The sequence below is a fragment of the Ranitomeya variabilis genome, chromosome 3, assembly GCF_051348905.1.
Source record: "Ranitomeya variabilis isolate aRanVar5 chromosome 3, aRanVar5.hap1, whole genome shotgun sequence".
Lineage (NCBI taxonomy): Eukaryota > Metazoa > Chordata > Amphibia > Anura > Dendrobatidae > Ranitomeya > Ranitomeya variabilis.
This window is the reverse complement of record NC_135234.1, coordinates 706,543,921-706,561,935: the sequence shown is the minus strand read 5'-3', so window position 1 is coordinate 706,561,935 and position 18,015 is coordinate 706,543,921. Positions and strand designations below refer to the sequence as shown.

Here is an 18,015-nt window from a genome sequence, read left to right as displayed (position 1 = left end):
CAAGAAGGAAACATTTAAGGTTAATTTCCTTCCAAGATCGAGTATTATGAGATAGAGATATATATATACACACACACATATATACACAAAGTCTTTGTCAGACACTTGCTCCCGGTCTAGGAGCAAATCAAACATGAAAGCTTTTCCTCCATGGCTGTGCTCTTGATCACTGTGCGTGAAACATTATGATAACCCTAGTCAAGTGAATGTGGCCGTCTGCAGTTTCCTGCGCAGCTGCGTGGCCAAGTGCACCAGCCCCCAACATGTCAATTAAATGCTGGTTCGGCTTGCCTAAACCCTGAGGAGCAGCAAATAGAAGATGGCTAAACATATGTAACATTACCAGACATTGGAATATGGCATGAATAAGCCAGGACCACCAGAGTAGAAGCCACTATCCATTTTGGCGCATAGAGAGGGTCCAAAATGCTGTTTATTGCTATAAACAAAATCTTACTTTTCCAGTTCTTGTACGTCTTCTTTCCACCAGGTATCTGGCTCCAAAAATTCTACATCATAACCCCTGTCTACAGCCTAGGGGGAAGGAGGAAAAAAAAAAAAAGGTTAAAGTTAAATGAGCAGTTTTCTGCAGATCCGAGTATTCTCTGCTGTAACTTAACAGTCCAGGATCCTCACCATCTGTACGTACGGCTTCATTTCCCAGCCCTGGATATTCGTGTTATCGATAACGACAGGAGTCCGTCCGTCATCAAGAGCCCTTCTGGCTGCGGTACAAATCATTTCAAGCTTACAGGAGAACAGATCGTTCACAGACTTTTCACATTACAGAAATATACGGTGGATATGATGTGAAACATTTTCTCTCTCTAAAGCAGGGGTCCCCAACCTGTAGCTCGGGAGCCACATGTGGCTCGCGGTCCCATGAATTGTGGCTCGCGGCTGTCTGTCAGCTTGGTGCATTAGCTCCAGATCTAGCAAACAGGTATGAAGAGCACATCTGAAAATGGTGAACTTTGTGAGCAGCGGTGCACGGAAGAGCAGATCCGCATGCACATATACTGGTCTTAGGGGTTTAGAGATAATTTAAGTATGGTACGCTGGAGACCAGATGATAAACCTGTCAGAGGAGGTTTTTGAAGCTGAATGTGACAGTGTCTTGGGAGTGCTTTATAGAATACTAAATGGGGGTATTGTGGGAACTCCTGCATCTTAATATACTTCTTTGGGGTGATTTTTGTGGAAAAGCTTTGGTTAACATTATGTCTGTAATGGGGGCTTTGGTTGCCACTATTGCGAGGGGGGTGGCAACTGAATGTGGCTTATGACCCTCTCTCAAGGCTGGATGTGGCTCTCAAGGTCAGAAACGTTGGGGACCTCTGGCTCTAAAGCATAGAGTGCCAGAAAAGGGGTAGTATCGAGACAGAAAAAATCTCAGTGGAGCACTTTAGGCGCTGAGATTTCCAGGAAGAATAATATATTAACGTTCCTCAGCAGCTCCTTTTGCCAGAGTCTTAGAACAGACCCAATTCTGTAGCATAGCTGTAAGATTCTCAGCCAAAACAAAAAAAAAAAAAAAAAAATCCACAAAAGAGTAAACAAGAAAACATGATAATTAGGTTTGCTTTACACATCATTAATAAATTAATATTCCTGAATTTGTATATTGATGGGGCATTCTTAGAATAGTCCATCAATATTAGGGAGATAAAAGAGAGGAGGAACACCTCATCACCTTCCCCAATCAGCTGAATAAGGGACCAGAGCTCCTGAGCACTGCAGCCTCCTCTGCTCCGTTTACCTGCATGCTCTCTGCTTACTAGCGGATGTGCTGGGTCATTTTGTGCTGTCCTCTTCCAGGATAAGACATCAATATTCTGAATCCCTTACCTATAGCATTTGGTGCAGTAGTCAATTTTGCACCAGACGCCAAAGAAAGTACTGCATGCGGGACTTCACTTTGTACTGAGCAGACATGGATGGGAAAATGATCACCTAGTTATGGATAGAACGATGTGGCAAAATAGTTGCAAAAATAAAACTGCAAGATGGGGCTACTTAGCGTTTTTGGCCATGGTACAGGTCATATTGTCAAAGATCATCGTACTGCAGCATTGTGAACAACACGTCACTAGTGATGAGCGAGTATACTCGTTGCTTGAGTTTTCCCGCACACGCTCGGGTGACCTCCGAGTATTTGTTAGTGCTCGGAGATTTAGTTTTCATCACAGCAGCTGAATGATTTACAGCTACTAGCCAGGTTGAGTACATGTGGGGGTTACCTGGTTGATAGGGATTCCCCACATGTAATCAAGCAGGCTAGTAGATGTAAATCATTCAGCTGCCACGATGAAAACTAAATCTCCGAGCAGTCAAATACTCGGAGGACACCCGAGCGTGCTCGGGAAAACCCGAGCAAAGAGCATACTCTCTCATCACTACACGTCACCAAAAATCCAACTCTCCAGTTACATAGTAGGCAATGTTCACCAGAGCAGTGCCCGACATCAGCCTTCATCTTCTGCCGGTTGATATCACATGCCACCAGCGCCTCTACAGGACAGAAGATGACTGCTGTAGGCTCCACAGGCATCTAGAGCTCTACACAATGAATAAAGCGTTCCTCGACATCTGGCCCTAGTATAGGTCACGTACCTCTGTTTTGATTCCAGCTATGGGCATTCCCGAGCAATTTAACGTGGTATGTGTATCCATTTTCCTGGCAGAAGTAATCGTCAGTACTGAGTACAATACCGTCAGGAGACTGGTGGAGCAGAGTACTGTGAAATTGGAGACAATAACAGCTGGATCACGCCGAAGCCTCAACAATACAAGGTGTAACATATGAAATAAAGTGGCTTTGTATAACATCACTACATAATCTGAATATAACTGAAACCCCTCACCAACATTAGAGCTCAATAACTGGACATATAGTCCGGGAGAACATCAGAAATCACGCTCTTGCAATCACCATCTTTGTCAAAACTTTCCTTGCACCACATAGCAATCGGGAGAGAGGCGTCCACTAGGCGTTGTGCTGCAGAGAAGCATCCGGTGTAGTCCCTGCTCCTCCTGACAGCTTGTAACAGCCTACGCACACACCAGATCCCGGGTCAGTACATGGGAGTTCAGAGCAGTGGGCTGGGCAGATGCAGAAATGAGACCTTTCCTGCTCTCTGGCCGCACTGTTGTCCTGCCCACCGCTCTGCATATAATAGACAGGCACAGGGTTTGAAATGAGAGTCGGGGGATGTCAGGACTAACACATTTTACAGTTCGGTATCCATCAAATTTCTGGTCACCACTTGTAGTTAGAAGACAGTGGAGATCCGAATGATAGCGGAAACACCACGGCACTCACGTAGTGGTTTTCCCACAAACAAAGTTAATTTTAATCAACATTTTAAATCAATAGATCTTTGAATAATAATAAGTTACACAATTGGATGGGTTTAAATGAAGATTTTGGCTACTCACCATAAAACCTGTCATTTCATTGGGGGACACAGGAAACCATTGTTGTATGCTGCTGCCACTAGGAGGCTGACACTAGGCAAACAAAAACTTGTCTCCTTCCCAGCAGTGTAGACCCACTGACTGGCACAAAGTTACTCCGTTTTAGTTTAGTGTCAGTAGGCGGCAGACTAGGGCCTGGTCCCAGTTCTGTTTCTACCTTAGGTTTATTTTTTTTTCTTTTTATTAATGGATTTCCTTTTTTCTTTGAGATACGGCTTGTGAGGGCAAAATAGTTGTGTCATGCAGTCATCCCACTTGGAGACCGAGAGCACAGTGTGGAGTTCGTTCACTACTGTATCATCTATGGTCTACGAGGCAGAACCTTAACTCCCTAAGGCTACGTTCACATTTGCGGTCTGCGCCGCAGCGTCGGGCGCCGCAGCGTCGCCGCATGCGTCATGCGCCCCTATATTTAACATGGGGGCGCATGGACATGCGTCGCACTTGCGTTTTGCGCCGCATGCGTCCCTGCGGCGCCCGCGTCCGGGCGCAGAGGACGCAGCAAGTTGCATTTTTGCTGCGTCCAAAATCAATGAAAAAAAGGACGCATGCGGCGCAAAACGCAGCGTTGTGCATGCGTTTTGCTGCGTTTTTGTTTGCGTTGTGCGTTGCGGCGCCGACGCTGCGGCGCACAACGCAAATGTGAACGTAGCCTAAGACAGAAAGAGTGTTTGGGGCTCCCCGGTGGACGGTCTTTGTCATTATTCTCCCGCCCGCTTGCCCTCAAGAGGTAGGGAATCCGTTACCTTCTAGCAGCCCGACAGACAGCATCCAGGAAGTCTGATGAAAGTCTTCCATTAGCAATCTATGAAGGATTCGGGATCTTCAGGACAGGGGCAGACCTTTCCAGGCTAATGCAGTGGCAGTTAAGGGGGTCTTCAAATAATAATTAAAAAAAAAAAAAAAGCTAGCTTTTTCTTCACTTAAATTTTTTTCCCTGGACTTCATCTATTCACCAATTGGAAACTGCCTCAGATCCGTTCCGCCATTTTGTACCCCCCCCCCCGATCATCTGTTACCTCCGTGCCACCCTAATTCTCTGTGGCGGCCCAGCTTAAAAATGTAACCCCAGGCTTTGGCCTTCTCCAGTGGTCAGGCCATGACACGGCAGCCGAGACAATCACACTCACCGCCTATATCCCTCCACCCACCTATATCAGCCTATCATGGTATTTAAAAACACGGGAACTGTGCACACGATTTGACGCCACCTGTTCTCCATCTTCTAGTCGCCAGCTCGTCCACAACCATTGCAACCTCAGTGGTTCCCATGAACTCCACAGCTCACCGCTTGAATCCGCTAAACCACTGTTGCCCCCAGTTTCTTCAGAGTCACAGGATCCAGGTGCTCTCTCACCGGGGATGAGCTACTAAAAAGAGTTCAAACTTTATTTTTCCATGGCCATATAAGGGCTTGTTTTTTGAGGGACAAGTTTTTATTTTGAATGACCTCATAAAATGCAAAAACACATCAAGTGCGATAAATTGCAGGATAAAGCAGAAACGCAATTCCGTCTGTTTTTTGTTCCTACGTTATTTATTGTGCTGTAAAAAATGACCTAACTACCTGATTCTCCAGGTCAGCAAATTTATGGCAATACAATTTTTTTTATTTTTTTTTGCTTTGTTCTATTTTCCCAAGACCTGTAACGTTTTCATTTTTGCATCGATGTAGCTGTGCGAAAGGCTTGTTTTTTGCATAATGAGCCACCATTTTATTTATACTATTTTACATTGGATACAATGTATTGATCACTTTGCATACATTCTCTGCAGTGGCGGCAGCAGAAAAAAAATAGTTATAAGGTTTTGACTTTATTTTTACGACTTTTACTGATCAGATTAATTAGTTTTATATTTTGATATTTAGACGTTTACGGACACAGCAATACCATATACAGTGCTCCGCATAAATGAGTGCACCTGAACAGATTTGTCAGATAACCTTTAGTTTCCTCTATGAATTAACATTTTCTATGGGATACCATACTGCAAAATACTACCACAAATGTGGGCCATTGATTGCAAACACGATTCATTATTTTGCACCCCCCCCAAAAAAAAAGAAGTAATTTTCTTAGTAAATTTATTCAAGACTATTATAACTAACTACTTCAACACAAGCAACTCTAATTATTCATTAAACAGGTGTCTAGCAGACAACTGATTATAAAAGGGTGTTACTTAGGAGAACCTCTTCCCATTTGATGCTCTCAGCAATGGCACCACATGGGAGAGAAATGTCACAAGACCTGAGAAAGAAAATTATTTCTTTACATAAGAAAGGAGAAGGCTAAGGGAAGATCAGCAAAGCTTTACTTGTCAAAATACTGAAAACAAAAGTGACAAAAATGTAAAAAAGATGGAAATGCAACCATCTCAAACGTCCACGCCGGCCACAAAAGTGAACATCTAAAAAGAGGCTTCTTCTAATGAGAAAAGTTGAAGAAAATCGACATGCAAGCTCACTGCAGTTAGCTAAAGTAGAAAGCCAAACCGGGGCGTTTCCTGTGACACAATACGGTGTACACTGCAAAGGAATGGTATGCACAGGTGTCATCCACGAAGGACGCCACTCAAAGTCCATGCACAAAAAAACACCTACAACTTGCTAGGGCCCATGCTGAAAAATATGAAGACTACTGGGACTCCATTCTCTGGCGTGAGGAGACTGATGGCTTCAAAACTGTACGCAAAAGTAAGGAGTACAAATAAAAATGCATGGTGCCTACAGTGCAACATGGTGATCGCAGTGTCAGTATGTGGAGCTGCATGAGTGCTGAAACTCAGTCTCGTCAACATTTTGGAAAAGGTTTGTGTTCAGCGAGATAGTGATTAAACTCTTACTTTTCAAAAGGGGTGTACTCATTTATGCTGAGCTCTGTATGTTTTTATTTTTAAAAGGGGAAAGAGGGGTTATTTCAAACATTTTATTTTATTTATTTTTTAGTCACCTTAGGGGACCTGAACCTACGATCATCTGATCACATGCTATATATTGCAATACCAGCAGTATATAGTGAAAAATCATAATCTCCTATGAGCGCCGGCCATAAGCTTTTCCCCACGTAAGCAAAATCATGACAGTCGGTGGGGCCTTCAACTGGTGGAATATTGGGCGCGTGGAACGGCATACTGTCTGGACCTTATGCATTAAATGCCATTTTCAGAAATTGACAGCAGTCCTTAAGGGGTTAACAGTGGGGGGTGGGGGGCGCTGCTGTTAAAGGCAGATGTTGACTGTGTAACTCGGCCAACATCCACTGAGAATAACACAGGCTCAGCTTCTGAGCCTGCAAAGATATTGTTCCGACATTGAATGTACCAATATGCCCAATATCTGTAAGTGGTTTATGCTGCTTGCTGGAGGGTTGATTACTCAGACATCCACAATTCTGAGAACAGGACTCTGGAGTTTCCCAGTTTATTTGGAGTGATGGTCGACGATAGCACCACCATTCCATTCGATGTCTAAGAAACTAATGGAGACAGGTGAATACACTGTACGGCTATCTCCGTCAGTTCCACAGACAATAAGAGGAACGATGGTGCTATGCTCAACCGTCACTTCTTCTAAATAGGAGACACCATAATCCTGTTAAGATTGTGGAGATGTAACCAGTTAAACCCCTAGCAATTAGAAACGTATTGCCTATCATGTGAATAGATAAGTTGTTATGGTGGGCCCGGTAACTGTGGCATCCCATCATGTGTATAGATGATAAATTGCTATAGTGGGCCTGGTGGCTGTCCCATCCAGGAAGGTCATGAATGCATTAGTAGCCCCCACGTGTGTGGGTATTTCTATAAAAGGTTAAAAAAATGAAAAGGACACCTTTTCACGGTTTCAATATTCACCTACAGATCATGGTCTTGATAATACTAACCGAGCCAGCGTACTTTTACCCGAGCCAGGAACTCCTCTTAACAGCACCATTCTTCTTTTACCGCCATCTCTGAATCTGCCAAGATGCTGTTCATGCGACAAATTACCCGTATGCGGTAATATGCGATCACCCAACTGTCCATCTTCCGGTCTACAATGATCATTCTGCTGAGGATCTTGCCATGTCCTATTAGTTGTGCTTTGTGAAAATGGTTTGATTTCAGGCATCCGCAGAGAGGTGAAGCGGCTTTCAGGAGGTGCAGTCATCCCAAGCCAAGGCGGAGGTTCATTTCTAGTAATGTAACTAAAATTTGAAGTAGGTGGTGGGGGTAGAGTGTTACTTGGCCTTTGAAACGTCACTGGATAATTAAATCGTGGTGGGGGAGGGCCATAAGGAACTATGAATGTAGGAGGATGGCTACCATCAAACATTGGCGGTCCCCTTGGAGGCGGTACCGCATAGCTTACAAGTGATGAGATTGCTGGACGATATGGAGCTTGACCAAAACAAGAAAACTGATTATTAGGAGGTAGTGGAGGTCTTTCAAGTTGTGGTCTTGATTCTTCTCTAGGAGGGTGGGTAAGAGATAGAAAACTTGAAGGTGCGCTGGGTAAAGGCCTGAATGGCAGTGAGGTAGGCACTTGGCCATGGTTGGGAGGGTATATAGCTGGTGTCTTGTCAGGGTAAGGACTTGACAGGGTATGTTGCTTACCATCCACTTCAGTGCAGGTGGCCTTCTTATCTTGGTCATCAGCCACAGTTTCAAGCTCATCTAACTCTTTATAAAACTGCCGCAGCTCATAGTCCATGCCATCTTTGCCTTTCGATTGACTGGCCAATTTACCCAGCTCCACAGTGTCAATTCTGAAAGAAGAAGCAGCATTTCCATTTCTTGGCTCTTCAGGTAGAGGTTTCACTTGAGGCGATGGTTTACAAAGTGGTCCGATAAATGAAGTGCTGGTTTCTGAAAACGACACATCAGAGTTATAGTCTGGTTTCTCATCTTTAGGAAGTAGAAATGAATGTTGGTTGGTTTTATTGCAGTTTCGCTCACTTGGATCCACTTGACCCGAGTGATAACTTTGTGAGTCCGACACACATTTTACATGTATACCACCTCCAACTCCTTCACTTTCACATCTGTTTGACTGATGAAATCTTTCTTCAGTGATGGTGGAGAATCCCCATTTCTGGGACTTTGCTTCATGTTCCTTGCACAGAGCAGTATCTCTCCTCTCCCATGAGGAGGAGTTTAGACGGGACTTTTTCAAGCAAGGTTCGATGGATGAATCAGGTATGTGGTGTGATAAGTTCTTTTCAGCATGAGGCATCTAAAAGGGATGAATATGCACACAATCGTAATTAGTACGGACATTCCATATCTCAGGAACATTATGCAGTCTGTTGTCGCATCTCTAACCGACAAGAGGGGAGTCTACACGTGGCAATATAAACCTAATATAAAGTCTACACGTACCACAGAGATGCAAATCTGAGCAGGCAATTCTTTTACACATAGACATAAACTTAGGTTTAATGCATGAAAATTATATTAAATCGGCAAGAGAATGTTCAGATTCTGATCACCATAAAAGTCTCCTAGTCACACAAGATCGAACATGACAGATTAATCCCGAGAAGCTCATGTTCTGACTCTAACCAGGTCAGTGCTGCTTTCTTTACTTGTCCCATACAGATACACAGTTGGTGTATTTCAAATCACCAGTTAAGGTGCGTCTTGTTGTGGCCATTGGCAGAATGGGCATTTCCTAGTAGTATCAAGAAGGGACAAGTAGGGACCCAGAAAATGGGATTGGAAAGGAAAGAGGGGAGTGTCATGTGCTTCCTTTTCCAGCTGTGTGTTTACCAGAGGATTGATTCAACTACGCACATGGAGGAACTTATGATTCACAGCTACATCGATCTTACCCATCAGTGTTTGATTGATAGGGTCTGGACATTGCGAGTCGACATTCACACTGGTGTGTGCTGTGGGTTGGGGCGTAGCTATTACCATGATTGGTTTGTGCACTAAAAGGACATACCTGTAGGGGCGGTTATCGCCATGAGGACTATAATGCTGTCTATTGATTGGTGGTATCGCTTTGTTTACATTTTAAGGGATAGCAGCTCTAAAATGATATGATTTACTTATAAGAGCAATCAGAGCTATTTAACTGCCTAGTATATGAAGGGCCTTTGTGGTAATGACTATGGGACTGTTTTTAATATGTTTGTATGTGTGTTAAGGTTATAATGTTTTTTTACACTTTTGTATTGACACCCTATTGGTGCTAGGCTAATTAGTGGGTGGGGTTATGTGTATATAATGGTGGTTAAAGCGCTACTGTGCTTGATAAAGGTCTGTTGACCGAAACGTCGCTACAGGAGGCAGAATAAATGTAAGCTCCTATTTTTTTCACCATCCATTGTGGCGCTGTCTCTTTGTTTTTTGTGGTCTTGATACTGTCCGGGATGGGCTCCCTGGTTTTGGACGTGCGCCCTTGTGTCTGCTGAGACCTTCAATCTATATATAAAAGGGTGCGGTTTTGACTTTCTTTTGTCAATGAAAATAGTAACCACTGTCACTTTGATGGAGCCAAAAGTTGTATTTTTGGGACACATCTAACAGAAAGCAAATAATGTAAATAGCAAGGAATGAACAGGCAGACATTTTTAATTCCTGTGCACATCATTGTCAAAACTCCCATAGACAGAAAAGAGGTGACACTGACATAAATGGTGACAGCTCCTGATAACAGTCTTTACTCTGTTCACATCTCAAGTATGCCCTCTGTTCAGTGTTACCCCAGGAACTCCCCAAACATATGATAAAGGGGTCTCCTTCTGGTATATGTGACTATACCTTTGGGTAATTACACTTTCCTATACCGTCAGATGTTTTCAAGACAGAATACATGCAACGAATGCGACTGTAAACCAATTACATACACATGATTGATCATAGAGAAATAAAACATAGTAGTGCCTGTACTTTATAGCGGAGAGGTCGCGTCTAGGCACAAGTAGGGCGTCACCGGCTGACTTCAGTCTGGGATGTTCCTGAGGATGTCAGTTAAACAGTTGGTCATCCGTGAGCCACCAGCGTGTAACTGTTATGTTCGGGCCACACAGCTCCTTGTGCCACATGATGCCAGCCATAACTCAGGAAACACCGATCTGAAAGCTTTTTTTCTATGAATTTACCAGTTCAATAAAAGTCAATAACTAAAAGTGTCCAATTTTTAGAGGAAAATCAGAAGGCCTGGATACTGAGACCCCTATTAATAAAACTGATTTCACATATCTGTCATTAATAACCCACATGTGGACCGCAATGTCCGAACTAGCACAGGGTCTCCTAAACCGAGCCTGGTTACCTCATTATACGTCCATGTAGCAGTTGAGTTTTGGACAGGAAACCCACAGCTGTGGTCCGGACATCGCGTTTCGCGGCACTGTTGCTGGATATCCCAGGGCTAGGGGCTCCTTCCTCATCCAGCTAGGGACACCCTAGCTTTCCCTGCTCCGCTAATTACTTCTGATGGTGAAGAGGCCGGGACAACGTGCCATGCTGAGCTCCTAAATCAGCCGTATCTGTGCCATCCCCCACCCAGGGAAGTTGTAGTGTATAAGAATACACAAACCAGACTAACAAGAGTAGATGTAAAGGGATAAATGAAAATACCAATCATGCAAATATGCACTTACAAACAACAGAGTGGGACAACAGGAAGTAAAAGGAAGAAAAAAAACAAATAGGAGACGATGAGGATATGCACATAGACAAATCACCAAGCAGCAGTCTTCTGAACAGAGTTGTTTGGAAACTCTTAAAACAACCAACACCTCCAACTCCAGAACCAGGCTGTATAAAACTAAACACTGGCTGCACCATCCATCTCCTCCATGCAGCCAGTGAGAACGTGGGACCTTTCAGTGCTACTCACATTTCTATCTAATAAATACTACCATTTCCCATGAGGAATAACAGAAGAACAGCACAATGCAGTTAGAACAATTCTGGATCAGGTTTTTTTCATTTTACTGTAATGGGAAAAGCTATAACACACCAAGGAAGTGACAGGTCATCTGAAGAGTGTATCCTCACTTTATGCATTTATTGTTAATCTGCAGGATCTCCCTCCTCTACTCTGGACAATATAGTCTCCAGGAACTCAATGGAGTAGTCTATAGGAGCTGTCAGTGGAGACAACTGAAGGCATTAAAAACTTAAAGGAAATCAGTCAAAAGGATATCAACCCACAAACTATTTTTATACAAAAATGTACGGTAGTTCTTGCAATAACAAGTCTAGTAATACCTTTTACTAGACAGTTCCTCTGTTCTCAACAAATCCCAATTTTAGTCAATATGCAAATAAGGCTGAAGTGCTTTGGAGGGGATGAAGCACTTCCCAAGGCTCTGCCTAATCCTGTTTCCCTGACTGGTCCCTAACTGTTTGCTGGTTCCAGTCAAGCCAGTGAGCTGTCAATCAAGCAAAAGAAGGCTGCAATGGGCAAGAAATAGAGCCAGGGGAAGCAGAGGTTTAGGAAGTGCTTTGTCACGTCCAAAGCGCTTTAATCTAATTTGCATATTGATTCAAACACCAGTTTCTCACAGAGAAACAGACTGTCTAGCTAATAATAAGGACTCACTTGTCTTTAAATACACACACAGTTTGGGGGATTCAATCCTGCTGATGGATTATCTTGGAAGGGTTATTCTAATTTTAAATGGGTAAAATTGCAAAGTGTTTGTAAAAGCAAGCAACTTGCTTGTCACTAAAAAAAAAAAAAATCTTCTCCAAGGAGAATTTTATTACTGGTACTAGTTTATTAGTACTTTTATTGCCTAAACTGTGGAAGTGGCTGGTAACTCATCAGCGGACTCCTAAACAAGGAGTGCAGTGCTCACAACTTCTCTGCTATGGAGCTTGTACTCGCTGCTCAAAAGATTGCTGGAACCAGCCCTCTGCTTCCTCTGTGCTGCAGAGAAAATGCTACCTCTGCTGACAGCCTGCACAATTCAGGACAGCATTGGATCATCACGCCTAGTACAAAGCCTAGCAGAAAAGTGGAGTGCTCCTGGTCCACAAGATGAGACAACCCAGACCTGGTTCAATGGGAAAAGCTATGACTAGTGATGAGGGAATATACTCGTTACACAAGATTTCCCGAGCACGCTCGGGGGTCCTCCGAGTATTTTTTAGTGCTCGGAAATTTAGTTTTTATTGCTGCAGCTGAATGATTAACATCTGCCAGCCAGCATAAGTACATGTGGGGGTTTCCCCAGTTGCTAGGGAATCCCCACATGTACTTATGATGGCTAAGGCTACTTTCACACTAGCGTCGTACGACGCACATCGCAATGCGACGTGCCGACGCATACTGTGAATAAAAAACACAACGGGGGGCAGCTGATGCAGTTTTACAACGCATCCGCTGCCCCATTGTGATGTCCGGGGAGGCGGGGGCGGACACGACGCACAAAAAAGCGTTACATGTAACTTTTTTTGTGCCGACGGTCCACCACAACACGACGCATCCATCGCACGACGGATGCAACGTGTGGCAATCCGTCGCAATGCGTCGCTAATGCAAGTGTATGGAGAAAAAAAGCATCCTGCAGGCAATATTGCAGGATGCAATTTCTCTCCAAAACGACGCATTGCGACGTGCGTCGTACGACGCTGGTGTGAAAGCAGCCTTACAGATGTAAATGCATAATCATTCCTTGCGTACCAATGCGTTCCCATAGACAGTAATGCGTTTTTTGGATGCAACTGTCCGCATGCAGACGATTGTGCAATATTTGACACCTCAAAAAATGCAACGTTTTGCACCGCGAAAAAACGCATGTGTACGCATTCGCATGTGAACGCATGCAAAAGGATGTCCTTGCGTACCCCATGTTAAAGATATTTAGGTCCATATATATTTGGACAGAGGCAACATTTTTCTAGTTTTGGTTATAGACAATACCACAATGAATTTTAAACAAAACAATTCAGATGCAGTTGAAGTTCAGACTTTCAGCTTTCATTTGAGGGTATCCACATTAAAATCCGATGAAGGGTTTAAGAGTTTCAGCTCCTTAACATGTGCCACCCTGTTTTTAAAAGGACCAAAAGTAATTGGACAGATTCAATAATTTTAAATAAAATGTTCATTTTTAGTACTTGGTTGAAAACCCTTTGTTGGCAATGACTGCCTGAAGTCTTGAACTCATGGACATCACCAGACGCTGTGTTTCCTCCTTTTTGATGCTCTGTCAGGCCTTCACTGCGGTGGTTTTCAGTTGCTGTTTGTTTGTGGGCCTTTCTGTCTGAAGTTTAGTCTTTAACAAGTGAAATGCATGCTCAATTGGGTTGAGATCAGGTGACTGACTTGGCCATTCAAGAATATTCCACTTCTTTGATTTAATTAACTCCTGGGTTGCTTTGGCTTCATGTTTTGGGTCATTGTCTATCTGTAGGATGAAACGACGACCAATCAGTTTGGCTGCATTTGTCTGGATCTGAGCACACAGTATGGCGGCTCTGAGTACGTCAGAATTCATTCAGCTGCTTCTGTCCTGTGTCACATCATCAATAAACACTAGTGACCCAGTGCCACTGGCAGCCATGCATGCCCAAGCCATCACACTGCCTCCGCCGGGTTTTACAGATGATGTGGTATGCTTTGGATCATGAGCTGTACCACGCCTTCGCCATACTTTTCTCTTTCCATCATTCTGGTAGAGGTTGATCATGGTTTCATCTGTCCAAAGAATGTTCTTCCAGAACTGTGCTGGCTTTTTTAGATGTTTTATAGCAAAGTCCAGTCTAGCCTTTTTCTTCTTGATGCTTATGAGTGGCTTGCACCGTGCAGTGAACCATCTGTATTTACTTTCATGTAGTCTTCTCTCTATGGTAGATTTGGATATTGATACGCCTACCTTCTGGAGAGTGTTGTTCACTTGGTTGGCTGTTGTGAAGGGGTTTCTCTTCACCATGGAGATTATTCTGCGATCATCCACCACTGTTGTCTTCCGTGGGCGCCCAGGTCTTTTTGCATTGATGAGTTCACCAGTGCTTTCTTTCTTTCTCAGGATGTACCAAACTGTAGATTTTGCCACTCCTAATATTGTAGCAATTTTTCAGATGGGTTTTTTTCTGTTTTCGCAGCTTAAGGATGGCTTGTTTCACCTGCATGGAGAGCTCCTTTGACCGCATGTTTACTTCACAGCAAAACCTTCCAAATGCAAGCACCACATCTCAAATCAACTCCAGGCCTTTTATCTGCTTAATTGAGAATGACATAACGAAGGGATTGCCCACACCTGTCCATGAAAGAGCCTTAGAGTCAATTGTCCAATTACTTTTGGTCCCTTTAAAAACAGGGTCGCACATGTTAAGGAGCTGAAACTCTTAAACCCTTCATCCGATTTTAATGTGGATACCCTCAAATGAAAGCTGAAAGTCTGAACTTCAACTGCATCTGAATTGTTTTGTTTAAAATTCATTGTGGTAATGTCTATAACCAAAATTAGAAAAATTTTGTCTCTGTCCAAATATATATGGACCTAACTGTATGTACGCATGCGGATCGTACGCTGCGCACACAGACGCAAATGTGAACCCGGCCTAAGTGCGTGTTCCGGGCAGCTTCAGAGTAACCCCATATCTGCAGGTTAATGCATTTTTTTTCAGGTGACAGGTTCCCTTTAAGATCGCCCTCTTCTGACAACATGCTGCAATTTGCCACTATCGCCGAGTGACAAATACAGCTTCCCCGTCTCCATCCCCGCGGTCGCCCAGCTTCCCCGTCTCCATCCCCGCGGTCGCCCAGCTTCCCCGTCTCCATCCCCGCGGTCGCCCAGCTTCCCCGTCTCCATCCCCGCGGTCGCCCAGCTTCCCCGTATCCATCCCCGCGGTCGCCCAGCTTCCCCGTATCCATCCCCGCAGTCGCCCAGCTTCCCCGTATCCATCCCCGCGGTCGCCCAGCTTCCCCGTATCCATCCTCGCGGTCGCCCAGCTTCCCCGTATCCATCCCCGCGGTCGCCCAGCTTCCCCTTATCCATCCCCGCGGTCGCCCAGCTTCCCCGTATCCATCCCTGCGGTCGCCAAAGCTTCGCCGTATCCATCCCTGCGGTCGCCAAAGCTTCCCAGTATCCATCCCTGCGGTCGCCCAGCCACTGGCGTAGCTAGAGCTTTTGCCGCCCGGGGCTGTTCCAGAGTTTGGCGCCCCCCCATTGCCGTCACTCAACGCAGGGCACCGCCCCCTCAGCGCTGTTTACCCATGTATTGCTGTTTGGTGCAGGCGCAGAGAGCTCTGGCCGTCTGACGTCACAGCCAGGCTTGCAGACTGTGCCTGTGCGGCCACCCACCTTGGTAATCCCAGCCCCGCAGTGTGTTATGCATTATGCAGAGTGCGGGGCTGGGATTCACAAGCCGGGCGGCCGCACAGGCGCAGTGTGTCCAGCAATCTGCCCCAGTGTTCAGCATCGCCCCAGTGTGTCCAGCAATCTGCCCCAGTGTCCAGCAATCTGCCCCAGTGTGTCCAGCAATCTGCCCCAGTGTCCAGCAATCTGCCCCAGTGTCCAGCAATCTGCCCCAGTGTCCAGCAATCTGCCCCAGTGTCCAGCAATCTGCCCCAGTGTCCAGCAATCTGCCCCAGTGTCCAGCAATCTGCCCCAGTGTCCAGCAATCTGCCCCAGTGTCCAGCATTGCCCCAGTGTGTCCAGCAATCTGCCCCAGTGTCCAGCATTGCCCCAGTGTCCAGCATTGCCCCAGTGTGTCCAGCAATCTGCCCCAGTGTGTCCAGCAATCTGCCCCAGTGTGTCCAGCAATCTGCCCCAGTGTCCAGCATTGCCCCAGTGTGTCCAGCAATCTGCCCCAGTGTCCAGCATTGCCCCAGTGTGTCCAGCAATCTGCCCCAGTGTCCAGCATTGCCCCAGTGTGTCCAGCAATCTGCCCCAGTGTCCAGCATTGCCCCAGTGTGTCCAGCAATCTGCCCCAGTGTCCAGCATTGCCCCAGTGTGTCCAGCAATCTGCCCCAGTGTCCAGCATTGCCCCAGTGTGTCCAGCAATCTGCCCCAGTGTCCAGCATTGCCCCAGTGTGTCCAGCAATCTGCCCCAGTGTCCAGCAATCTGCCCCAGTGTGTCCAGCAATCTGCCCCAGTGTCCAGCATTGCCCCAGTGTGTCCAGCAATCTGCCCCAGTGTCCAGCATTGCCCCAGTGTGTCCAGCATTGCCCCAGTGTGTCCAGCAATCTGCCCCAGTGTCCAGCATTGCCCCAGTGTCCAGCATTGCCCCAGTGTGTCCAGCAATCTGCCCCAGTGTGTCCAGCAATCTGCCCCAGTGTCCAGCAATCTGCCCCAGTGTCCAGCATTGCCCCAGTGTGTCCAGCAATCTGCCCCAGTGTCTAGCATTGCCCCAGTGTGTCCAGCAATCTGCCCCAGTGTCCAGCAATCTGCCCCAGTGTCCAGCATTGCCCCCAGTGTGTCCAGCATTGCCCCCAGTGTGTCCAGCAATCTGCCCCAGGGGGGCCCTGGTCGTGGCGGCGGTCGGCGCCGCCCGAAGATTTAAAGGGCCCGCGTCTCTTTTTTTTTTTTTTTTTTTCTTCCACCTCTCTGGGTCGGACCCGCCCCCGGCATTGTGCCGCCCGGGGAAGCCCGCCCCCCCGCACCCCCCTTCCTACGCCACTGCGCCCAGCTTCCCCGTAGCCAACCCTGCGGTCGCCCAGCTTCCCTGTATCCATTATTGTGGTCGCCCAGCTTCCCCGTAGCCAATCCTGCAGTCGCCCAGCTTCCCCGTATCATCCCTGCGGTCGCCCAGCTTCCCCATATCTATCCCCACTGGATCCATCCCAGAGACCATGAACAACACTGGGAGAAAAACAGTGACGGCCACAGAGGATGACGGTAATGCACAGCCTGGCTCAGGGCCTGTCAGTCAGCCATATTATTTTTACACACATGAAGAAACGGCGCCGCACAGTTGTCTGTAATGCCCGGAGCGCTGTATGGCCGCTGCCGCACTATACACACCATTACCTCAGGGGAAGAGTCCAGGAAAAGACCCCGGAGCGGCCGCGACATCCATACACAAGGCCCGGCACATAACACTCCATACACGGCCGTCGCGGGGTGACGTCATCACATAGGGACGCGTGGGATGCCGGGAAATGTAGTCCTGCAGTGTGGCAGCACCTGCTATACGGGATGGAGGGGCGGTGATTACGTGTTCCCGCACCTGCGCAGTCCTGAGCTTTTTTCTATCTTTCTTTTGTACCTGTTTTGTTTTCCTGCACCAACAAATATATGTATTCTAGTGGCATGTGATTAGTGCTATGCATGTACTGCACAGATTGTTGCAATGAATAGATGAGATTAAACGCACCCAGACTTCTTGGTATTAAAGGAGATGGACACAAATATTTTTATTGAAAAATAAGATGTTTTGATTTTTTTTTTTAATTTAACCTCTTTGTGACCATGTAAAATAACCCTAACCCTGATGTGTTGCCAAGTTACAGCGCTTGTCTGCTCCCACATGTGAGTCCCAGACTGGCACCGCTCCAAGGCTCCGGCCCGAGTGACCTGGTGACATCGTTTACAGCCATGTGCTCAGAGTATAAGGACAGATGTCAGATTTATGGCCCTGTGC

The 18,015-nt window shown here is 46.1% G+C and overlaps 1 protein-coding gene across 3 annotated transcripts in view; it reads right to left on the bottom strand.

Moving 5' to 3' along the window:
* Window positions 1-17,607, bottom strand: part of LOC143817109 (NEDD4-binding protein 2-like 2) — a 30,813-nt gene extending 13,206 nt beyond the window's left edge. Inside the window, exons 1-5 of one of the 3 annotated variants that reach the window (XM_077298244.1) lie at window positions 17,403-17,607; window positions 7,365-8,695; window positions 2,614-2,738; window positions 637-725; window positions 458-534 (exon numbers count right to left, since the gene is read on the bottom strand). In XM_077298244.1, coding sequence (XP_077154359.1) covers window positions 458-534; window positions 637-725; window positions 2,614-2,738; window positions 7,365-8,695; window positions 17,403-17,447 — 1,667 coding nt within the window. In that variant the 5' untranslated portion in view covers window positions 17,448-17,607. The other 2 variants (XM_077298245.1, XM_077298243.1) reach the window with 2 other exon arrangements.
* Between the last annotated feature and the right edge of the window lie 408 nt (window positions 17,608-18,015).